The sequence below is a fragment of the Diaporthe batatas genome, assembly GCF_019321695.1.
Source record: "Diaporthe batatas strain CRI 302-4 chromosome Unknown Contig00003, whole genome shotgun sequence".
NCBI classification, from domain to species: Eukaryota; Fungi; Ascomycota; class Sordariomycetes; order Diaporthales; family Diaporthaceae; genus Diaporthe; species Diaporthe batatas.
The window spans coordinates 7,346,751-7,368,331 of NW_025408550.1; the positions used below are offsets into that span (position 1 = coordinate 7,346,751).

The following is a 21,581-nucleotide window of genomic DNA, read 5'->3' on the forward strand; positions in this document are numbered from 1 at the left end:
CGTGAAAGGAGAAGCCCCACCCTATCAATCCTCCCCGGGTCCCGGTCCACCCTCCTCGCTCGCCGCCACCTTAATGCTTCCATCCAAGAAACTCTGCCTCCAGCCGGCGCAGAACGCGAAGATGAGATAATTCTCGCGCGGGGTTTCGGCGGTCCCAACATCTAAAAGTTGCTGGATGTTTTATGAATGGTGCAAGAAGGAAGAAGGCAGGCAGGCAGGCAGGCAGGCAGGCAGATCAACCTGTCAACAACCGCACGTCAGTGATGAGAGAATGACAACCCAGAGGGTGGCATGCCCGAGCCTAGAAGCTTGTGTTGGCTATTTCGTGCACTTCTGCCAGCTGAGATGCACTTGCTGGGTGAAGGCGACGGTGGCGTCGTCGTCGGTGACCGAGCCGGAGGCAGTGCTGTTGGTAGAAGCCAAAGCAATGCGGTTGTTGATATTCCTGCGGCATCGTAATTTAGTATTTGCCCTTCGTACTTGCAAAACATGGATGGCAAGGGGACCCTGATGTGTGTCAAGCCTGTACGAGGATACTTACAAGATGCCTTGGGCTCCACATGGCGAGTAGATGACACTGGCTGTGGGGACTTGGTCGTTCTTGGTATAAACCTGGGAACACTCCTGTCAGCTCTCTTCCCGCCCTCTCCCTCTCCCTCCCCCTCTGCTCGACCTCTTTGTTGCAACCTGTTGGTGGTCGGCTGGCAACAGGAACCCCCCTTCTCCCCCGGGCATTTTCAAACTCACCTGGCCAGCAGCCCAGATCCCACCACCAGTAATGGAAGTCCTAGTTGTGGTTGTGGCCGTGGCATCCTGGGAGAAATAGTACGTGCTAAGAAATGTACCGGTAACTCCCGCGTCCAGCTGGGCGTAGCCGTGGTAGGTGCTGTCGAGCACGGCGAACTGGAAGCCACCGGGATAATTGAGCGTGAGGTGGAGTTGACAGTTCTTTGTGCGGTCAGCCACGACAGTCCCCGGGCCGATGTAGGTCTGGAAGGCATCGAAGCCGAAGGTAACGACGGTCTTGTCGGAACTGAACGAGGTGGACACGGTGCCCTGAGGGCAACCGTTGCCGGAGAAGCTAGCCGCCGCGATGGTGATCTGACTGGGATCCGGACCTGCGCCGGCGCTGGAGCCGCCGGGGAAGTTCAGACCAGGGAGGGCCGCAGCGGCGACGGGGAAGAGAAGGGTAGCGAGGGACTTCATGCTGTCAGACGGAGACTCAACTGGACGACGGTCAGGAGCAGTTCTGAGAGCAGCGGCTGTCGCGGGGGACGGGTGATGGTGGACGGGCTCATCTCGAGAGCGCCGGCTTGGATGAGTCGGGGCGGTATTTATACACGAGAGCAAGGGGCGGCGGCCACCGTCACATCCGTGTTGATGCTAGACACGAGCGCTCTGGTTAGCAATGGCACCCTCCCCCCAGCAGCTCGGGCTTGAGCAGGTCGACGATGACAGGGCGGGAGAACCAGAGCAGTCAATGGAGGTATCGCTCCGTCAAGAGGTGCCGCCAAGGTCGAGTTGATTGAGTGGTTCAAGAGACTAATCAGCTGTGGTGGGCGCCATTGCTGAAGCGTCCGCCGAAGACGCAGCTGGCGCGAAGTAACTTCATGTCGAGCTAGAGGCCCCGCGGATACACGTCTTGAGAGTAGTGCGGGACGAGAGGCTTGTCAGACTCATGCTGCAAATTTGCGGTTGAAAAGGCAAGATAGATGAAAAGATATTAACCGGGTGGCCTCGAGTGCTGGGGGCGGCGGCGAAGGTGGACCGGGTCGCGGCTGGGCTGGAGCTCGAGCAGCGCGTGGGTACATATATCTGAGCATGTGCTGAGCAGCTAGAGCCCCGGGGCAGTCGACGGGCCTCAACAGGTAGGCATGAGCTGGCTGCGAGCGGGAGGACGGGCTGGGTTGTTGGCGATACCTGGCCAGATAGTCACAGCGCTGTATCCCAGGGGCCACGCAACAGCACGAGACTGGGGGAGGAGGCGGAGGAGGGGCAGGAGACAGCTGAGCAATTTAGATGACGAAGTTTACGTGATGGAAAGGCTGGAACCGGTGGTCTGGACAGGATGGAGTTGTATCGACGATGCTAATTCAGGACAAGATTGTCAGGGTCCAGTTGATTAAGCTTAATTATCCCTACACCTGTGGGTTACGCCGGCCAGCCTCCAGGCCAGGCGGTAGCGTCAGCAATGGTGGACTTGGCACCATCTAAAATGAAGGTCTGGCCCCAGCTGGACGGGGCCATTGTGGGCAAGGAGAGCACTTGGGGGTCACCTGACGGGCACACGATGGCCTCGAGTACTCCGTATGGGCTCGCACTATCGCGGGGGCCGGGGCCGGGGCCGGCAGGGCGGCTAAATAAGTACCTAGGTACCTAGGTACCTAGGTACCCAGGTAGCTGGCTGTGGGCTGGTCCGAACCGTGGTCTCGGGAAAAGGTCTGTGGGGAAACGCCCCACGGAGAAACTTGCCCAGCGGGCCACCGAGTCCAGGCCCTTCTGCCGCCAACCGCCAACCCCCTAACCCTGCGGGCTTCTCTCGACCTGTCCGCCTGTGGGCCAGCCATCAGCCTCGCCTCTCCTCGGACCTTTGGCTCTTCTCCGGTCGTCGGGCCCGGGTCGTGCTGGTGACTACCGGTACCGTCTCGAATGCTCGTGCTGGTGGTGAGACTGAGCATGTGTGCATCGGGCGATCCGTGGCCCGATGGCCTTGCTGCTGGCCCTCGCCCGGCCGTGGCCACCGCGAGCCACGAGCCACGAGCCACGCAGCACCATGCGCGTGCTCGTCGACGAGCATGGCAGCCCGGAATGATGCCAAGCTGAGAGGGGTCCTCCCGAGGGCAGTGTCCTCGGCCACCCGTTCCAGGCAAGCCGACCGGGATCCAGAGCTCTCCCAAGCCGTGCTGTCTTCCTGCTCCTCCTGCTCCTCCTCCTCCCGCCTTGTCCTGCTCAGGCCATTCTATCCCGAGCGCATGGGGATCACCAATCATGCCGTCCACTCCACGCCCAGAACCCTTGCAGTGCGGGGTGCAGACCACTTTCGCATCCTGCAACCGCTCCCCGAGGGCCGTCTGGACCGAGCCCAGATAAAACGACATGTCCCATTTGACCACCACCTGGGCTGCTGGGCTGCTGGGCTGCTGGGCTGCTGGGCTTCGACAGGTGGCTGCCGTCCAAACGCAGCTCTCTGTTCTGCCCGGATAATTTTTCCATCACTCACAGGCCACTGCCTGGGCCCGTGGAGCCACCCTGCACACGGCCGAGTAGTTCGTGACGCCCGTCACCCCACGGCTTGTCCCCCCTCTTATTCCTATCTTGGTAAGGCCAGCACCGGCGGCCACCAGATGCTGCTCGTCCAGAACCACTGCACCTTGTATCATGCCAACACCGCCCGGGCGAGTATAAGAGCCGGGATATCCCATTGACCAGTCCATTCACTACTCACTCGGCTTCATCGTAGCATACCTCGTCTTTGTGCACCGCACGTTTACACAGCCAACGGCACACCCAGGTATATACTTGAGTAATTACCCAACACTCGAATACGCACACTCGACACGGGGTGCAAGACAAGACTCCAGCAGACAGTCCACCACAACCAACAGCGGGAATAGCCAGCTGCACTCGGCCAACATGGGCTCCACCGAAAAGACCATGAATGCGGTCCAGTACTACGGGCAACGGGATGTCCGTCTGGAGCAGGTGCCGCTGCCCGGCCCCGTCAAGCCCGGCTGGGTCAGGATCGCTCCCAAGTTCTGCGGCATCTGTGGCACAGACCTGCACGAGTACGTGAGCGGCGCAAACCTCATCCCCACGCCGGGACACCCCCATCCCATCACGGGGGAGACGCTACCCCTGACCCTCGGCCACGAGTTCTCGGGCGTTGTTGAGGAGGTAGGCGAGGGCGTCACCCACGTCAAGAAGGGCGATAACGTCTGCATACAGCCGACCCTCTGGGACGACTCGTGCAACTCGTGCAAGAGAGGCCTCGTCAACTGTTGTGATGGCAACGGTTTCCTCGGTCTGAGCGGCTGGGGAGGCGGCATGTCGGAGCTGACCAACGCCCCGGCCGCCGCCGTCAAGCCGCTCCCGCCCAACGTCTCCCTCGAGGTCGGCGCCCTCGTCGAGCCACTGGCGGTGGGCTGGCACGCGGTCAAGATATCCCCCTTCAAGGAGGGCGACGCGGCGCTCGTCCTGGGCGGCGGGCCGATCGGGCTGGCCGTCATCCAGGCGCTGGTCAGCAAGGGTTGCAAGAACATCATCGTCTCCGAGGTGGCTAAGAAGAGGAGGGACTTCGCCACCCACTTTGGCGCGCACGCCGTCATCGACCCCACCACCACCGACGTGGTGGCCGAGGTCGAGAGGCTGACGGACGGGCACAAGGTCGACGTGGCGTATGACTGCGCCGGTGTGCAGGTCGCCGTGGACTCTGCCTTCAAGGCACTCAAGACAAGGGGCATGCTCGTCAACGTAGCGGTGTGGAAGGGAAAGGCCTCTTTGAACATGAATGACCTCGTCTTCAGGGAGCGCGCATATATGGGAGGTAAGCCGAGACCCTCCTGTCTGCACCGTCGACCCCCGGGCCCCGCCCCCACCCCCCCCCCCCCAAAAAAAAAGAAAAAGAAGGGGGGGAGGAGAGGCGGGGCGCACAATATCCCGGGCTTTACTGATTCTTTTGTTGTCCTAGTTGCCACATACGTCCACGGTGACTTTGAGGAGGTGATTGAGGCGATCTCCACTGGCAAGATCAAGCCCGTGGATATGATCACCAAGAAGGTCGCTATGGATAAGGTTGCAGATCAAGGGTTCAAGACGCTGATCGAAGACAAGGACAGCCACGTGAAGATCCTCGTGGATATGACGCAGAAAGTAGGATAAGTTCGGAGTGCGGTGGAGTTGTCGGTCTCTTTGCTTAACCTGGGCTTTGCTTTGATACCCGGCACGATTCATGTGATTCAGATGATTTTGGGGCATATTGTCGTGATGGGTGGACTTCTTCAGTAATTATTTTCCATGATTATCAACATGTAATGGATCTCCACACAATTTCTGAGCGACGGTCAACACGCTTCTTGAGACCTGCTCATCTATGAACAGGGTCCCTAATGTTCACTGGCTAGTCCGCATAAAGCCGTATCAAGTCTCCAGAACCCATCAAGGTTGAGCGCAGAGGAGCAACCTCATCGTGTTTGTTTGGGCTGTAAACTTAGTGCACGAAGCTTTGATGCTTCCACACAAGCGGCATGCCATCACAATACTCCAAGATAAGCTTTGTGCGCACGCTCACACTGCATCCTGTTTCCGTGTTTCTTGGTTCGTCCAGAAATGTCTCCGTATGTCAGCGGGAAGTGGGAGTGGAGGAATGTTGTGGTGGTTGAAAACCCCCAGCTCACGTGGGTGGACTGCCTTGTCGCATATTACGATGCATCTCTGTCCGGCGGCGTCCATGGCGAAGTTTCTGAGAGTCCCAAGCAGCGAAACCAGCTTCTGAAGACGATCCTGTATCTCGTTCTCGTAGGCTGCAAAAGACGTCGCGAAGCGAAACACATCAACCCTCGTAAAAGAGCGACCAGTGTATGTTCCGCGGACCAAGTAAGGGATCCTACCCAGCCACAGCTGGGGCATCTTCTTGTACCCTGTTCCAGCGCCCGCGTAGAGCTCCGCCGCGTCTTTGCTGAGGGTTCCGTTGCCCCTGATAATCACCTCGGAACGGGGCTGGTGCCAAAACCTGGGTTTCTTGGGGACTGTCAGGCCTCGAAGCCCGAACAAGACCTCCTCTGCCCGGTCGTTTGGCCGGTATGCGCCTGAGAGCTCACTGGTGCCCACAGAAGCAGGGTTGGGGTGGAACTTCCATCGCTTGTCGTGAGATGCTAGTGCTTCCCCGGAGTCTTCTAGGGCGGCGTCGAGTTCTGAAAGAACTGCGCAGTTTAGAGGGCCTAGATGGTATCGGATTGCCCGGTGATAGCTGCCGCTGTCCCGCAGTGAGCGATTAACGAAGAGGTCCTCGAAATCACGGCCGTGGTTTGTTTTTCCCGACGCCTTTTCGAACACGCTCTCCCAGACAGGCGTGATAACGAGGGTGCTGTGAACCATTGCCAGGTCTAACCGAAAGTTTTGCTTGACACTGCCCCCGGTGAAGCGAAGGAGATGTCGGAGCGAGTTACGGTTGACGATCAAATCGACGTTGTCAAACCTGAAGTCTGGGTTCAGAACAGACATACTCTGAAACATTGGTTCAAATGGACATGATGGCATACGCGCTATGTTTGCGTCCCGATAGTGCTTCACCCTGCTCCTCTTGCCAACGATGAGCGGGAGTTTTAGCGGGGCAACCAAAGGTGCTTCTCCTGGACCCGCCGGGGTCACATTAGCTGTTGCAGTGGAAGATTGTCAGGTGGTTCACATCGAGACTGATAGCCTGCTTACCCGGAACGTAAATATATGGGCACAAAGAGCGACGCTTGGAGTTTGTCTGGGGCAGCGGCCTGGGCGGCTGCTTTGGCGGCTGCTTGGGCGGCTGCTTGGTGTCGACCCTCCAGCTGTAACTGCAGAGAAGCTCAAACCCCGAGGCGCTGGTGACCTGATCAGCGCATGGCCTCAGGGACTCGAATTTGATACAGCCAATCTTCTCTCCTAGGTTCCGGGCCTGCCAACTCTTCTTAGGGTCGAGCCCAGCGTGCCGAAGACGTCGGCGGAGCAGGAAGCCTAGGGTTTTCTGGCCGGACTGACTCGCTGTGTTCCTCGCAAAGGTGGGCAGCATCAGAGCTTCGTTTGCGAGGTTTGGTGCTTGCATGTGTCATGGTGTTTGATGTTGGGGAGACATGATGCTGGCCGCCCGAGTGAAGAAGCCTGCATCACATGATGCAGCCTTTTCCCCCGGGGTGGGTGGAGTGTTTATTGACAGTGGAAATTGTTAACGGTCCCCGATACCCTAACCCTGCGCTTGTCGCACCAAGGTCACTGCCGTCGACAGGCTCAGCAATCCTCACCAGGTCGTCTTGCACAGAGAAAAGTTGATGGTCAGTAAGCAGGCAGTAACCTGTGTTGATTGCGTTTGAAAGATCTCTGCTATGTAAGCACTGCATGTGTGTATGCATGTGAGGAGGGGGGTAGGGGGAGAGAGAAAGAGAGACAGAGAGGGTCTTCAGGAGCTGGCAGAGGTTTGGGAAGTCCAGTGTCCGGCAAGTATATGATTATGCTGTTCTGTGGATAGCCCTAGTGAGGTTATAGTGTAGATTTGTACAGAGAGGCTCTGGAGACATGGGTGCATTCCCATGGATGCCCCTTCTGGAGACAGAGACGAATCATTGACAGGAGTTCCGATATTGTCTTTAATAGAATACACGAGTAGAAGTCATATAGAAATAGGAATAGACACACGCCGTCAATCTCTTGCCTTTTGGTTTACATGCACCACCCATTGCCTGTCCATCACGAGCATTCGATCAAGTGTATCAATACTGGTCCTGGACTAACAAGGGTGCAAGCGAGATTGGCGACGATCACCAGCTCGCCACCATTTGTCTACTGACAGTACCGAGTACTACATAGTACAGTCCTTTCAGGGAGATAAGGCTTCTGGCCAATGGGAGGCTGCATTGGCTGGCGGGCGCCCGCAAAGGAGAAAAGATGGGCAGGGGAGCCCAGCACTAGCGGAAACGGTTCCTGCATTGGCGCAGCCCCTGGGGAAAATGGAATATGGAAAAGGGAAATGGAAAGAGTAACGCTCCACCCCCCCCAGCCCCCGAGCCCAATCCCAAAGCAGCACGGGGAGACCCTCATCTCAATCTCAGTCTTCAATGACCCATGGGCCATGGCACCAATCCCCAGTGAAACGTACCTGCAGCACGGCACCCATTGGGCCACGCCGTCAGGCCGTCCTGCCGGCCCCCTTTTCCCTGTGCCTGTGCCTGTGGCTCGCGGTGGCTCGTGGTGGCCTCCCGGGATCCACGGTGAATCTCCGTCCTCGACACTGCATTCCCTGGGTTATTAAGACTTGGCTACCTGGGGTGCTGGGGAGATCGACTGGACGTCCTGAAGTCTGTCGTGTGTGCGAAGTGCACCAGCAGCACACAATTGCATTCATTTGCTTGGCTCGCCTCGTCCCATTTCCATCCCGTCCCCATCCCGTCCTTTTTCACTCCCGTCCCTCCCCTCCCTTGCCTGCTCTCTGTCCACAGACCTCGAGTCGACCCTCACCTTCATTTGCTGCTCGAGAACGTCTCGAGAACCTCCACGCTGCTTCTGCCCACGCCGCCTCGCCGTGGCTGCCGCCCACATCTTGTTCCCCGTGGACCTGGCAGTTGTACCTGCTATTCTCTGCTACTGATCCCTTCGCCGGCAAGCTTGTGCTCGCCGTGTCTGTCTTCGCGTGCGTATGGTGCCAACCTCTGCCTAGCTAAGGCATATATTCATGAGGCTAACACTTGACTCAGTCTAGCCGTCGACGAGACAGGACCAGGTGCTGTGCCATTGAGGTCGACAGCCACCGTATTATAATTGATAATTATTTTGTTTGTTTGGTTTTGGCAGTGCAATCCAACAGGCGCTCGACACCATGCTGTTGCCACGCTCCTTTCTGCTGCCCGCTGCTGTGCTGCTGGGCGCTGCCCAGTTTACGCTGGGACAGACAACGACCAAGTGCAATCCCTTGAACAGCACCTGCGAACCAGACCCCGCCTTCGGCACAGACTTCAACTTCGTTTTCAATGCCACTCCGAACGAGGCGGCCTGGGAGAACCACGTCGGAAAGGTTGCATACGGCGACGAGGGCGCCGAGTTCACCATCAACAAGCAAGGAGACTCGCCCACTATCCGCTCGAAATTCTACATCTTCTTTGGCCGCGTCGAAGTATGGTGGAAGGTGGCCCCCGGCCAGGGCGTCATCTCGTCTTTGATGCTGTTGTCTGACGATCTGGACGAGGTCGACTGGGAGTTCCTGGGCGGCGACGGCAAGCGCGTCGAAACCAACTACTTCGGCAAGGGCGTGGGCAACTACACGTGGATGAGCGAGTATGAGGTCCAGGGCGGCACAACCAACGACTACCACAACTACACCATCGACTGGACAAAAGAAGCTCTCGACTGGCATATTGACGGCCAACATGTCCGCCACCTAACCATCGAGGAGGCCAACAACACGTGGAGCTTTCCACAGTCCCCCATGAGGATTTCTCTTGGCATCTGGGCTGGTGGTGACCCTACGATGCCCAAGGGCACCATCGAGTGGGCAGGGGGTGAGACGGACTACACCAAGACCCCGTACACCATGTATGTCAAGAGTTGCCGCGTTACCGACTATGGTCGTGGCACCGCATACAAATACACCGACATGTCGGGCACCTGGCAGAGCATCGAGGAGGTCGAGTAAGTTTCAAAAGCAATATTCATGTGTGCCCCACCGTCTTCTTACCCGTGGCTGACCATTGCCCCGTTACCAGGTCCGAGAAGAACTCGACTGCGGCCGCCGCCGTCCATGCCGAACCCGAGAAGAGCGTCTCGGAGAAGTTCAACGAGCTTCCCACTGGTGCCAAGAGCGCCGTCTTTGCATGCAGTGCCGCTGCTGCCGTTGGTCTGGCGGTCGCCGCGGGTTTCTACTGTTTCCGCCAGCGCAAGAGGGGCCAGCACGAGGCACAGATGGCTGTTGTGAGGGCTGAGGAGGAGCGCGTAGAGCTGGAACGGTACAAGGCGGCCGGAGTCAACCCCGACGGATTCACCGACATGGCCCCGACCCCGAATGAGAAGTTCGGTGCGGCCGCTGCATCCAGGCCGCTACTGAACAACGGCGGCTCGCCCCCGGGTACCCCACATGACGGCCAGGACCCGTATAGAGATGGCTTTTCGCCCCTGGGCTCGGGCAGTGGTGGCTACTCCTCGAACCCCAATGGGTTCCGGTAGATGACAGATCCGGTTGACACTTACTCGAGGTTGAAGGGACGAGCAGCCGCAGCGGGTCCGGAGTCAAGTTCGGGTCTACACATTTACTTCACTTCGAACGACCGCATCTGTTACAGTGTTTATCTTCCTGTCATTTCAAGTTTTCGGCCATCCAGATTCTTTGTGCCTCGACACTGTCGCGCGCATGTTCTCCGACGGCGGGTCGCAGTCATCTCAGATGCGATTTACCATATTCATGGATACGACGTGTATATATACCCTTTAGTTGCGAGTACTTAGCGGAGTCGAACAAATGTTTCAGTTTAGAGGTCACCCTGGGGCAGTCAGTGGAATTGTTACATATGTATGGCTGCGGCCTTTGGAGACTCAGCAGCATTCGAGCCCCGGTGTTGCCCATGCCTATCTATACTATCTCGCGCGGGATTCATAAAGCCAACGGCTTCTCCAACGGGCCCTTTGGCCATGTCGCAAATCTAGATGGTGATTTCCTCATCGGTAGTTTCACATCATAGCCCTGGAGAGGATGAGCCCTGGCCGTGCCAAAGATTAGAGATGGATATCACTTGCCCATATTACCAACTTTTCCCACCCCTTGCGAATGGCTTCTTGGAGGCAAGGCGATCTGACACTCAGTGATGCACACTGTTTCCTCCTGGTGGTTAGTGGGCCAAACCTTCCTTTCGGTCAACTTCTCGCCGATCCAGACCTCCAGGGCTTGCGATGGTGTGGCCAGCGGGGGCTCGCCGAAACCCCGTTCACCGTTCCGAACTCAGGTCCCACGTGTAAATCCTGCAAACCACCACCAAAGCCAGCTGAAATTGAAGTACATAGCGAGTTAGAGCGTCGCCTCCTGTGCGCCACAGGCCCCAGGCCCGCGCCGGCTCAGGTTGTCTTCTCGGCCGGCCTAAGTGACATAAATGATAGCAGGACCGAGAACAAAACTCATAAGTTACAGAAATCGGATCCACAAAATCGGTGCGGGAAACCCGGTCCTTTCTCCTGTTGGCAGCAGCCAGCCCTCCCTCGACCTGGGCACCGGGCCAAAGCCGACAGAATTAGCATGACCTGCTGCAGCCGGTTTTCAGCCAGCCCGTCACGGCCACATCTGGGCCCAAGTGCCCAGACGTGGGATCTACGCTCTCATGATATATGTGAAGGGGGAACCGTCGACACCTAGCACGACAACGTGGTACCTTGGTAGTAAATATATCCTCTCCACATTTCAGCTGGCTGGCACGCATCCGTTATTAGGCGAGGACTGGTTTGCGGCCCGGGGATATTAATAGACGAACGACCCTAACCCGGCCTCCGGGTCCTGAAACTGGCCCGAAATGTCGACCACGTCCAGCCAACAGATGGCAGCGGAATGCCTTGCCTCTTTCGGGGCCGAGGCCCGGCAGGGGGGCCCACGCGCAATCAAAGGGAAGGGCCCACATAAAGTTGTCGTCCAAGCCGCCGTTGTCGAACCCTCCTTCCCCTTGATGATCTGTGCAGAAACATATACCAAGTATCACGCATCATACCTGCGACACAAACCCCCCTCACCCCTTGTCTTGCGTGCTGTAACATCCATCCCCGACATCTGGAGCTTCTCATAAATATCCCGAAGTGTTCTTTGACCTCTTCCACCTGGGCCCCTTAGGCTGTCAGAGACTAGTAGCCCTCATCTTCCAAGTACAATACCACATCATCCGATTTTGACAATGGTAAGCCCATGTGAAAGTGTCCCGAAACCAGGCACCTACCTAGGTACCTGGATAGACCTCCACAATGTACGGTGGGAAACTGACGTATCGACCGGCAGGCCAAGCAACTGAGCGCGGAGGAGATCTCAATCTTCAGAGACTGCTTCAACGAATACGTACGTTCCTCGTCCCCCAGCCACACATTTCAGGCTACGGTAGCGTACTACTGTACGCGGCGTGCAGAAGCTGACCACTCTGCCGCCAGGACACGGACAAGGGTGGTAACATTACCGCCGAGGAATTCGGCCGGGTGATGCGCAAGACAAATCCCAGCGTGTCGGACGAGGAAGTCTCCAAGATCATCAGTGAGGTCGACCTTGACGGCGACGGGACTATCAACTTTGACGGTTGGTCCTCCAACTCGACCATGTTGGCCTGGTCTAGACTAACAGCACCTCCGGGCAAGCAGAGTTCATCACAATGATGACAGGCCAGCCCTACAAGAGCCCAGAGCCAGCTGCTGCTGCAGCCGGGAGTGATGGTACGCAAGCGAGCATTGTGGGAAGTGTGGCAGCGTTCCGGGGCGTTAGCAACGTCTCAGCACTGCTCAAACGTCAGCGAGAGACTAATAAAGTTTTCAAGGACGCGTGGCTGAAAATTGATCCTACCCTCAAGGGGTCGCTCTCTCCCGGTCAAGTAGAGCAGGTCGCTGCTCAAGCCGGCCTGGCTGTCACTACTGACGATGTGGGGGGGATGGTAGACCCCATATCTGGGCAGGGCAAGATCACCTGTAAGCATCTATCAAGGTTCTCTTGTTCTACCTCCTATGACAAACCGAACTGCTGACGCTGGGACTCTTGGGACAGACGACAAGTTCCTTGAATTTGTGAAGCGGCAGGAAGTTGACGATATTGTGAGCGGGTACGAGTAAATTTGGATAAATGGTCCCAACGAGTTGCCTAGCTGTAGTTGGACGACGGAGGAAAATAGAACACAGGACCACCCTCGCCTCTACAGTGTGGTTTGCCCCCACCTGCGATTATTGAATTCCTGGTTTCGACAGCCCTAGATATAATGGGCTTTTTGGTGATGGGGTTGTCTCAACTCTCTTGAGTATTGCAGTGTGTTGAATTAATACACCTGGTTTCTACCAAACTCCCTAGCTTCAGCGTTCTGCCTGTTGTCTGCCCTAGGGTGACCCCACCTAGGCACTTATGCAGTATTCAACAGCTTAAAGAAATATATCTTAAGTTATAAAGTGTATATTTTAAAAGCTATATATTTTCTTTTTCTTATCCTTTTAATAAAGACTTATATAAAATTATTAAAAATATTATTTATATTTATATTTATATTTATATTTATATTTATATTTATATTTATATTTATATTTATATTTATATTTATATTTATATTTATATTTATATTTATATTTATATTTATATTTATATTTATATTTATATTTATATTTATATTTATATTTATATTTATATTTATATTTATATTTATATTTATATTTATATTTATATTTATATTTATATTTATATTTATATTTATATTTATATTTATATTTATATTTATATTTATATTTATATTTATATTTATATTTATATTTATATTTATATTTATATTTATATTTATATTTATATTTATATTTATATTTATTATTATTATAGCTCTAGTAGTAAGTTAGTTAATATTTTAACTTTTTTAGATATTTGTCGCTCTGGACCCCCATAGGTAAGGGACATCTGGACGGGGCAACACAGAGGCACACCCGTGTGGGGCATGGGGTAATAAGTGGGTAATACTCTAGCTTTGGCCCTTGGAGATGCGGCGAAACCCCATAACCTGAAGTGCGCTTGGGTAAGGCCAAGCACTGCTCGTGTTTCAAACGCGCATCGCCACCTGTCTGGACCGTCTGGGCTGTAGACTACCTAGGTATTGTACGCAGCCGTTGCCCAAAAGACATGCCACTCCTACTTTTCAATCCCGAGCCCTTAGTGACAGCACCACAAAGTCCAGCAAAGCCTCAGGCCAGGATCCTTCGCGAGAGTTGCGGAAGGGCAGGGCAAGCGCAGCGCGCGAGGCACAGAAGCACAGCTCCTTGATGAAATCAGCGTGGACCGCGCAACGTTGACCCCAAGACTGGACTCGGACGCCCACACCTCGAATATCCAATCGCCCCCAAAGCCACACCTCTTGTCCCGCTGTGCGAGGATCGGACCATCTGCCCTTCAAGCTGCCTGTCCAGTTCTCTCGCCCGCAAGCTAATCCCCCGTCACCAACCACCAGGATGATGGACGAGAGTAAGGAAGGGCTGCTGAGCCCCTCCCAGCGCGACCTCGCTCGCAGCTCCTTTGATGGCCATGACAACCAGCATTACTCGCGCTCTCGCGCCTCCATCTCCTCCGATCTCGAATCAGACCTCGACGCCACAGAATTCCTGACATCCGACCCCCTCGAACCCAGGGCGGCCGACCCAAAACCGGCATTCCTCACCGGGCAGAAGAGCTTCAACTTCAGCTCTCTCAGGAGACCGTTTCGCAACCGTTCGAAATGCTGCGTCATCTTTGGCAGCGTCATACTCATAGTATGGCTGATCCTTGGCGCGGGCGGAGCGGTCGTGTACAAGAAGTTCAAGGAAGCGCCCAAGTACGGACAGTCGCCCCCCTGGTATCCCACGCCAAAAGGAGGGACCGCTGCGGGCTGGGCCGAGAGTTACACCAAGGCAGCAGCCATGGTGGGCAACATGACCCTGCCGGAAAAGGTCAACGTAACGACGGGTACCGGTTGGATGATGGGCTTGGCGGTTGGCACAAACGGCCCCGCCACCCATGTGGGCTTCCCCCAGTTGCAGCTGCAGGACGGGCCCTTGGGCCTGCGCTTTGCCGACAATGCTTCTGCCTTCCCCGCCGGCATCACGGTCGGCGCCACCTGGAACAAAGAGCTCATGTACGCCCGTGGCAAGGCGCATGGGGCCGAGGCTCGTGCCAAGGGCATCAACGTCCTTCTCGGCCCCTGTGTCGGCCCGCTGGGGAGGATGCCCGCCGGCGGCAGGAACTGGGAGGGCTTCGGTGCCGATCCATACCTACAAGGCATTGCTGGCGCCGAGACAATCAAGGGTATCCAATCCGAGGGGGTAATGGCAAACATCAAGCATTTTGTCGGCAACGAACAGGAACACTTCCGACAGTCCTGGGAGTGGGGTCTCCCGCACGCCATCTCCTCCAACATCGACGACCGTACCCTTCACGAGCTATATGCCTGGCCCTTTGGAGATGCCGTAAAGGCAGGCGTCGCATCAATAATGTGCAGTTACAACCAAGGTTCGACTTACTCTCATATCTTAATATATACTAGGATACAACACTTTCAGGCTAACATCACTATTAGTAAATAATAGTATGAACATTACTTTTCTCTTACTATCCAACCCCCCCCCCCCGTTTTTTAGTTCCCCCCCCTTTCCCCCATGTTTTTCCTCTTTTTCTTTTTCTTTTTCTTTTTCTTTGTTCCTCTTCCTTTTCCCTCCCTCCTTTTCCCTCCCTCCTTGTTCCTCCCTCTTTTCCCCTCTTCTTTTTTCTAAAATACCCTAAAGTCCATCGGTCCAGGATCTGCAGCTGGGCTAACCTTACTTTTAGGCTATGCTTGTGCCAACTCGAAGCTTCTTAACGGTGTCCTCAAGGACGAATTGGGATTCCAAGGCTTTGTTGTCTCGGACTGGGGCGCTCAACGATCGGGCGTGGCCACTGCTTTAGCCGGGCTCGACATGACAATGCCGGGTGACGGTCTTCGCTTCTCAGACGGCGAGTCACTATGGGGCCCGGAACTCACAAAGTCCATTCTGAACGGGTCTGTCCCTGTCGATCGTCTGAACGACATGGTCACTCGTATTGTCGCAGCTTGGTACCAGCTTGGCCAGGATGATCTCTCAAGATTTGACAGGAAGGGTCCCAACTTTTCCTCGTGGACGAATGACCGCCTAGGGACAAAGATCCCCGGCAGCAAGACGGAGCAAGACATTGTCGAGGTCAACAGCTACGTTGACGTGCAAGCCGACCACAAGGACGTGGCGCGTGCCGTAGCGCGCGAGGGCATTGTGTTGTTGAAGAACGAGAACCTGCTACCAATCGATCGGATGGGCTTCACCGACGCAAAGAAGCGAGGCATGCACAGAAGGCACGAGGGCAAGCTGAAGATCAGTGTCTTCGGTGAAGATGCCGGCCCTGGCAAGGGACCAAACAAGTGCGTCGACAGAGCGTGCAACCAAGGTACCCTCGCTTCCGGCTGGGGAAGTGGCGCAGTCGATTTCCCCTATCTCGTATCTCCCGTCGAGGCTCTCCGGAACGGCTTCAACATGACCAAAGTCCAGTGGTCCGAGTATCTGACAAATAGCCCCAATTTCAAGTCTGACCCCACTATACTCGATCATGACGTCTGCATCGTCTTTGGCAACGCTGACGCTGGTGAGGGGTTTGTGCGCTGGGAAAACGTGGCTGGTGATCGACCCGACTTATTCCTTCAGAAGGGGGCAGATGATCTTATCGTCAAGGTCGCCGAAGGCTGCGGTGGTGGAGCTGGCGAAGTCCTCGTTGTGATTCACGCCGTTGGTCCTGTCCTTATGGAGAAGTGGATAGATCTCCCCAACGTGAAGGCGGTACTACTGGCCAACCTCCCCGGGCAGGAGAGCGGAAATGCATTGGCCGATATTATCTTCGGTGACGAAAGTCCTTCCGGACATCTTCCATACACGGTCGGGAAATCCTTGGACGACTACGGCGCTGGTGGTCAAATAATGTACACGCCGAATGGTGTTGTGCCGCAGCAGGATTTCACAGAAGGCCTGTACATCGACTACCGCTACTTCGACAAGAACGGCATAGAACCGCGATTTGAGTTCGGATATGGGCTCAGCTACACGACTTTTGATTTCTCTGACCTGCAGGTCTCTCCTCTCAAGACGAAGTCGGTGCTGCCAAGCAACAGGACACGTTCAGGAGCCACGCCGCCCGAGTATCCCAATGATATTCCCGATTCTGAGGAAGCCCTCTGGCCTGATGGATTCCGCAGATTTGACAAATACATATATCCATACATCGAGACAATGGACGAAATCATCGATGAGAAATACCCCTACCCCAAGGGATACGAACAACAGCAACCCCTTTCGCCCGCTGGAGGCGAAGAGGGTGGCAACCCTGACCTTTGGCAGATCTACGTCCAGGTTAAGGTGAATGTAACCAACACGGGTGCGAAGGCCGGGAAGGCTGTGCCACAGCTCTACCTTGGATATCCTCAGGGAAGTAAGAAGACGGACTTCCCTGTCAAAGTGCTACGGGGCTTTGAAAAGGTTTATCTGGAGCAAAACGAGTCCAAAACTGTAACATTCAATTTGACGAGGAGGGACCTCAGTTACTGGGATGTCGAAAGTCAAAACTGGAGTATGATGATGACGGGTCTTTACACATTCATGGTTGGACATAGCTCAAGGGATTTAACGGTGTTTGGGACATGGTGATCTGGTTGAATCAATACATGCCGGTACATACTATCCTTTCCACACAGGTTTCCACACAGGAAACCTTCTTATAGAGACCTTCCTATATATAACACTTATAATCTAACTATTAACTATATATATAACAGTTAATATAATATATATAAGTTACTTAATTAAACTTATAAAAATATTTTAATAAAGTATTAAATTATAAATTATTATAAATATATATAACTTTTTTAAATATGAAGTTAAAAGATTTATAATTATATTTTTAATTAATACTTATTTAATTATTTTATTTAATTTAATTATCTTTTAATATTTTAAAAGTTAAATTTAACTTTTATATAAATTGTAATTTATTTTAAATTAAAAACATATTAATTATTTTAAAAATATATTAATTATTTTAAATAATAAACTATTTTTAAAAAATATAAATCTATTTTTATATAATTATAAACTTAATTATTAATAATATTATATTTATAAATTATAAAGTTATTATAAAAGTTTTATATAATGAATTAAATTAAATTAATTTTAAAGAATATATTATATTTTATTTTTTAATAACTTTAATTATTAACTTTTAATTTAATAATAAAATTTATAAAATATATTTTAAACTTCTTTAAATAAGTTAATATTTATTTAATAATAAAAAAACTTTAAGTTTATATAAAGTTAATATAAGTAGTTTATAAAAGGTCTATAACCTTTAAAATAAGTATGTGAATTTCTACTCTTTAAATATATAACTTATTCTAACATTGTCCAATAGGGATTGGTAGCACCCCTAAGGTCCCATAAATCTTTGCCCAATTTTCACTGGCCCGTATTCCGATCCGTAGCTGTTCTTCTGCTAAATTTGGGGGCTGTTTGAAAATGCCATGAAATCCTGACCAAACCCTTTCACTCCATGAGAAGTCCTTAAGTCTTGGTTGGACCATCTTCTCCCAGCTTTCATCTTGGTGAGTTTCCGACGTCGACAATACATCGGCCGGCGCAAATAACCCTGTTGACATTTCCAGAATCTCTCGAGCAACTGTTGTGCCGTCAAGGTGCCCGCGGGCAGAGTTGATGGTGTACCAGTAAAGACGGCTCCATGACGCCGAAGCATTCAGGAACCCCCTGTCAAACGCAAAACTCGAGTGACTAGACCCGACCGCAGCCTGAAGGAAAAGGAGGTATGACTTCAGCAGGCGGACGACATCATTTGTGCGACAGTCGGTAATTTGTCCGTTGTCGTGCGCCCAGAGAAGTGAAGAGTGGTAGCTATGATTAGCTTGCCGTGTATTCCCTAGATCTGCAAGCAGCCAATGTGTCTTCTCGCTGTGGGAACTAGTATTGCCTGAGGGCTGAGTACTGTCTGTGACGAAAACATTGTCCATCTTGATGTCGTCATGGCAGAGATTCTGAGAATGCATGATGTCGAGGGCCTTGAGAAGGCGATTGAAAGATGGACGATAGCGCAAATCGACATCTTCTGCAGTCTGCGATGCGTTTTGGCTCTGCAGCCTCTTTGCTAGATGTTCCAAAGTGCCAGTGTTCACAAGGGGTGTAACAAGATACCACTCCCCGGGAGTACCGTCCCCAGTTGGTAATAAAAAATAATCATAGACTGGGAGGAAGTCGGCGCGGGATGAGATGTCGCCATCTCGTTGATCAGAAAGCCCCCCTAGGAGTAGAGAGGCCGGGACTTCGGGCGGCCAGCGCAACTCAGACGCAGTGTTCGGTACGCAGTTCCTCAATGGGCTGCGCCGAGGCTTGAAAACCTTGATGACTGAACGATTGAAAGAAAAAGTGTCGCCCTCGCAGCCAGCACCAAGCCGCTTCCATTGGTCTCGGCTGCTAAGCAACTGCTCTCGGCCCTTCAGCCAACGGGTGGACCCAAGAACATCGTCGTCTCGGAGAGGTAATCTTGTGAACACAGTAGGGGAGTACTTGGCAGCCAGGGCGCTAGAATATTCGGAGTGCAAAAGGTAGAGCTGGAGGCCCACCAACGCAAGAATAAGGCAGATGAGTCGTTGAGCGGGGCGTGAACGCAGGAGACGCATAGGGCCTCGGTGGCTGATTCGGATCGTCAGCGCGTGGTGATCGCTTCGGAATGCTCCCCGATCTGTCTTGGCCATTTGGGCTGGAGACTGAAAGCGTGACAATAAGTTTTGGAACACCGTGACGTGACGGCCAAGAAAGGTTCCGTGCAAGCAACAAACATTAGGCACGGCCAGATACTTTAAACAGACCAGATCTTGTACCTAGGTACAATGCTGAGTGACACGCTCCACTGAAAGGCTCAATGACCAACCCTGTTTGTAGGACGTGGGCTAGTGAGCAGCAGGGAGTCCGGTCATAGAAAAATCTGGATCTTACTGCGGGTCAAGTTCTGGTGCCTGCCTTTTTCTCATCGCCATTCCTGCAAAGGGGCCTTCGGGAGCTGGCCGAAAAGCCGTTGTCTTGCATGAGCTTCAACAAAGCCAGCGACTGTCCGTCGAATGATGCAGTTGCAAGCAGATTGGGGTGAGAGATTACGCTTTACAATGCAGCCCCTACGTCGGCCGGCCAAGGTCTCTAAGCCTCCCAGGGGGGCTATATGACCAGGGCCACGGCCCTGTTGAATCCTTGCATTACAATCTCACGTATAAAAATTCCATGGCAAGGCATCGCTAGCTGGGCTGACGATGTCAGCCAAGATGCCAACCACTAATTGGGATGAGGCTAGTGCCCTTAAGGTCTTAGTCTATGCAGCCCAGCCGTCGCACCCGTCCTGCTATCTCAGCCCTTGTACATACCCTAATTTATCTCACTACTAAAGTATTCAGAAGAGTCGGGGTGCCGTAATCCGTCAGCATCCTTGTGGCAGGCACGAAGGGGTGCAAGCTGACTGGATTCTAGCTTAGCTATTAGCCTAGTTATAGTAGGGCTTAAAAAGTCTTAACTCTCTTTATATCTTTATCGAATAAAATATATTTTATATAAATTTTACTTATAACTTTAAACTTCTTTTTTATAATAATTATATCTTTTTATAAATACTTATTTTTTAAAAAAAATAATTTTAAATTATAAGTTTTTTTATAAACTTTATTTAAAATATATAAATATAATATTAAATATATTAATTAAAAGTAAAAGTTTTATTTTAATTTTTTATAAAATTAATATTTTTAATTATAATTTAAAAAAAAATAATAAATTAAAAAAAGATTAATTATTAAACTTTATAATAATTATTTAAAGTATTTTAATAATTATTTTATTTATAAATTAAAGTTATTAATTTTAAAAAATTATTTATTTTATAATAAAATTTAAAATTTATTAAAAATTAATATATTAAATAATATTATTTATATTATTTTAAAGTTTATTTACATTAATTATTAAATAATTATATATTAAATATTTTATTAAAAATAAAAGTTTCATTATTATTAAATAATATTATAAATTATATATTTAAAAGATTATTATAATTATTTAATTTATTAATTATTTTAATAATATATATATATATATTATAGTTTTACTTTTATTTTATATATATTTAAAGATATATATAGCGCCTTTATATAATAGTAAGTATTTAAGATTTAATACTTAAAAATATAATATTAATAATAATAGTTATAATATAATAAGTACTTATAATTTTAACTTTATAATATATAAATAAAGTTAAAGGATACTATTTTAATAATAGTATTAATTAAAATTATAAATAGAAGTAACCTATAGTTTAATTACTATAAAGGAGTTATATAATAAAACTAAGTCTTTAAAAATAGTCACTATATAAATAAATTATATTAAAAAAGCCTAATTAAAAATTATCCTTTAAATATATATATATATATATATATATATATATACTAATAAAACCCTTATTAAATAAATTAATATTATAACCTTTATTTAAATATATAACTATTAACTTTAAAAAACTTAAAATAAAAAAATAATTTATAATATACTACCTTTAAAACTTTTATAATAAAGTATTAAAACTTTTAAAGAGTTCTAAAAGTAATTTATAAGAAAATAAAGAAAGAGTACAATAAGTTTATCTTTTTTAAGTCTATATTTTTATTATTAATAACTATTAACTTCTTAATAATATAGAAAAATATAATAAAAATAAAGGAAAAAATAGATTTAAAGTTTCTCTTTAAAGAACTATAAGAATATATATAAAGTTATTAAAGATTTTATATATAAGTTTTAAAGGAAGGAATAAGTAATTATATAGTATAAAGGAAAAATATAATATAGTTAAAGCTATATATATATTATATTATTATTATTATAAATTAATAATTTATTAATTATATTTTAATTTATTAATTATATTTTAATTTATTAATTATATTTTAATTTATTAATTATATTTTAATTTATTAATTTTTATTATTTTATTTATTATAATATTATTATAAAATATTATTATAAATAATTATAAAAGTATTATAAAATAATATTATAAATAATTA

General features: G+C 50.1%; 5 protein-coding genes across 5 annotated transcripts; 3 read left to right on the forward strand and 2 right to left on the reverse strand.

Moving 5' to 3' along the window:
• Nucleotides 1-204: 204 nt before the first annotated feature.
• On the reverse strand, nt 205-2,380 carry KVR01_003697 (uncharacterized protein). The gene is made up of 3 exons (XM_044793768.1): nt 748-2,380; nt 542-612; nt 205-445 (listed from the first exon to the last, which is right to left on the reverse strand). Exons 1-3 carry the CDS (start codon nt 1,204-1,206, stop codon nt 319-321), a joined length of 657 nt encoding a protein of 218 aa, XP_044648712.1. The 5' UTR covers nt 1,207-2,380; the 3' UTR covers nt 205-318.
• A 1,253-nt stretch (nt 2,381-3,633) lies between these two features.
• On the forward strand, nt 3,634-4,878 carry KVR01_002012 (uncharacterized protein; the record flags this gene model as incomplete). Its single annotated transcript, XM_044793224.1, has 2 exons — nt 3,634-4,543; nt 4,688-4,878. 2 exons carry the CDS (start codon nt 3,634-3,636, stop codon nt 4,876-4,878), a joined length of 1,101 nt encoding a protein of 366 aa, XP_044647027.1.
• Nucleotides 4,879-5,283: 405 nt separating this feature from the next.
• On the reverse strand, nt 5,284-6,760 carry KVR01_002425 (uncharacterized protein; the record flags this gene model as incomplete). The annotated part of the gene is made up of 2 exons (XM_044783579.1): nt 5,284-6,347; nt 6,427-6,760. 2 exons carry the CDS (start codon nt 6,758-6,760, stop codon nt 5,284-5,286), a joined length of 1,398 nt encoding a protein of 465 aa, XP_044647440.1.
• Nucleotides 6,761-7,735: 975 nt separating this feature from the next.
• KVR01_003248 (uncharacterized protein) lies at nt 7,736-11,105 on the forward strand. Its single transcript, XM_044787127.1, has 3 exons — nt 7,736-8,375; nt 8,436-9,366; nt 9,441-11,105. Exons 2-3 carry the CDS (start codon nt 8,558-8,560, stop codon nt 9,895-9,897), a joined length of 1,266 nt encoding a protein of 421 aa, XP_044648263.1. The 5' UTR covers nt 7,736-8,375; nt 8,436-8,557; the 3' UTR covers nt 9,898-11,105.
• A 202-nt stretch (nt 11,106-11,307) lies between these two features.
• Nucleotides 11,308-12,742, forward strand: KVR01_002406 (uncharacterized protein). The gene is made up of 5 exons (XM_044790227.1): nt 11,308-11,603; nt 11,702-11,758; nt 11,848-11,989; nt 12,052-12,372; nt 12,449-12,742. The coding sequence occupies exons 1-5, from the start codon at nt 11,601-11,603 to the stop codon at nt 12,511-12,513; spliced, it is 588 nt and encodes a 195-aa protein (XP_044647421.1). The 5' UTR covers nt 11,308-11,600; the 3' UTR covers nt 12,514-12,742.
• The last annotated feature ends 8,839 nt before the right edge of the window (nt 12,743-21,581 follow it).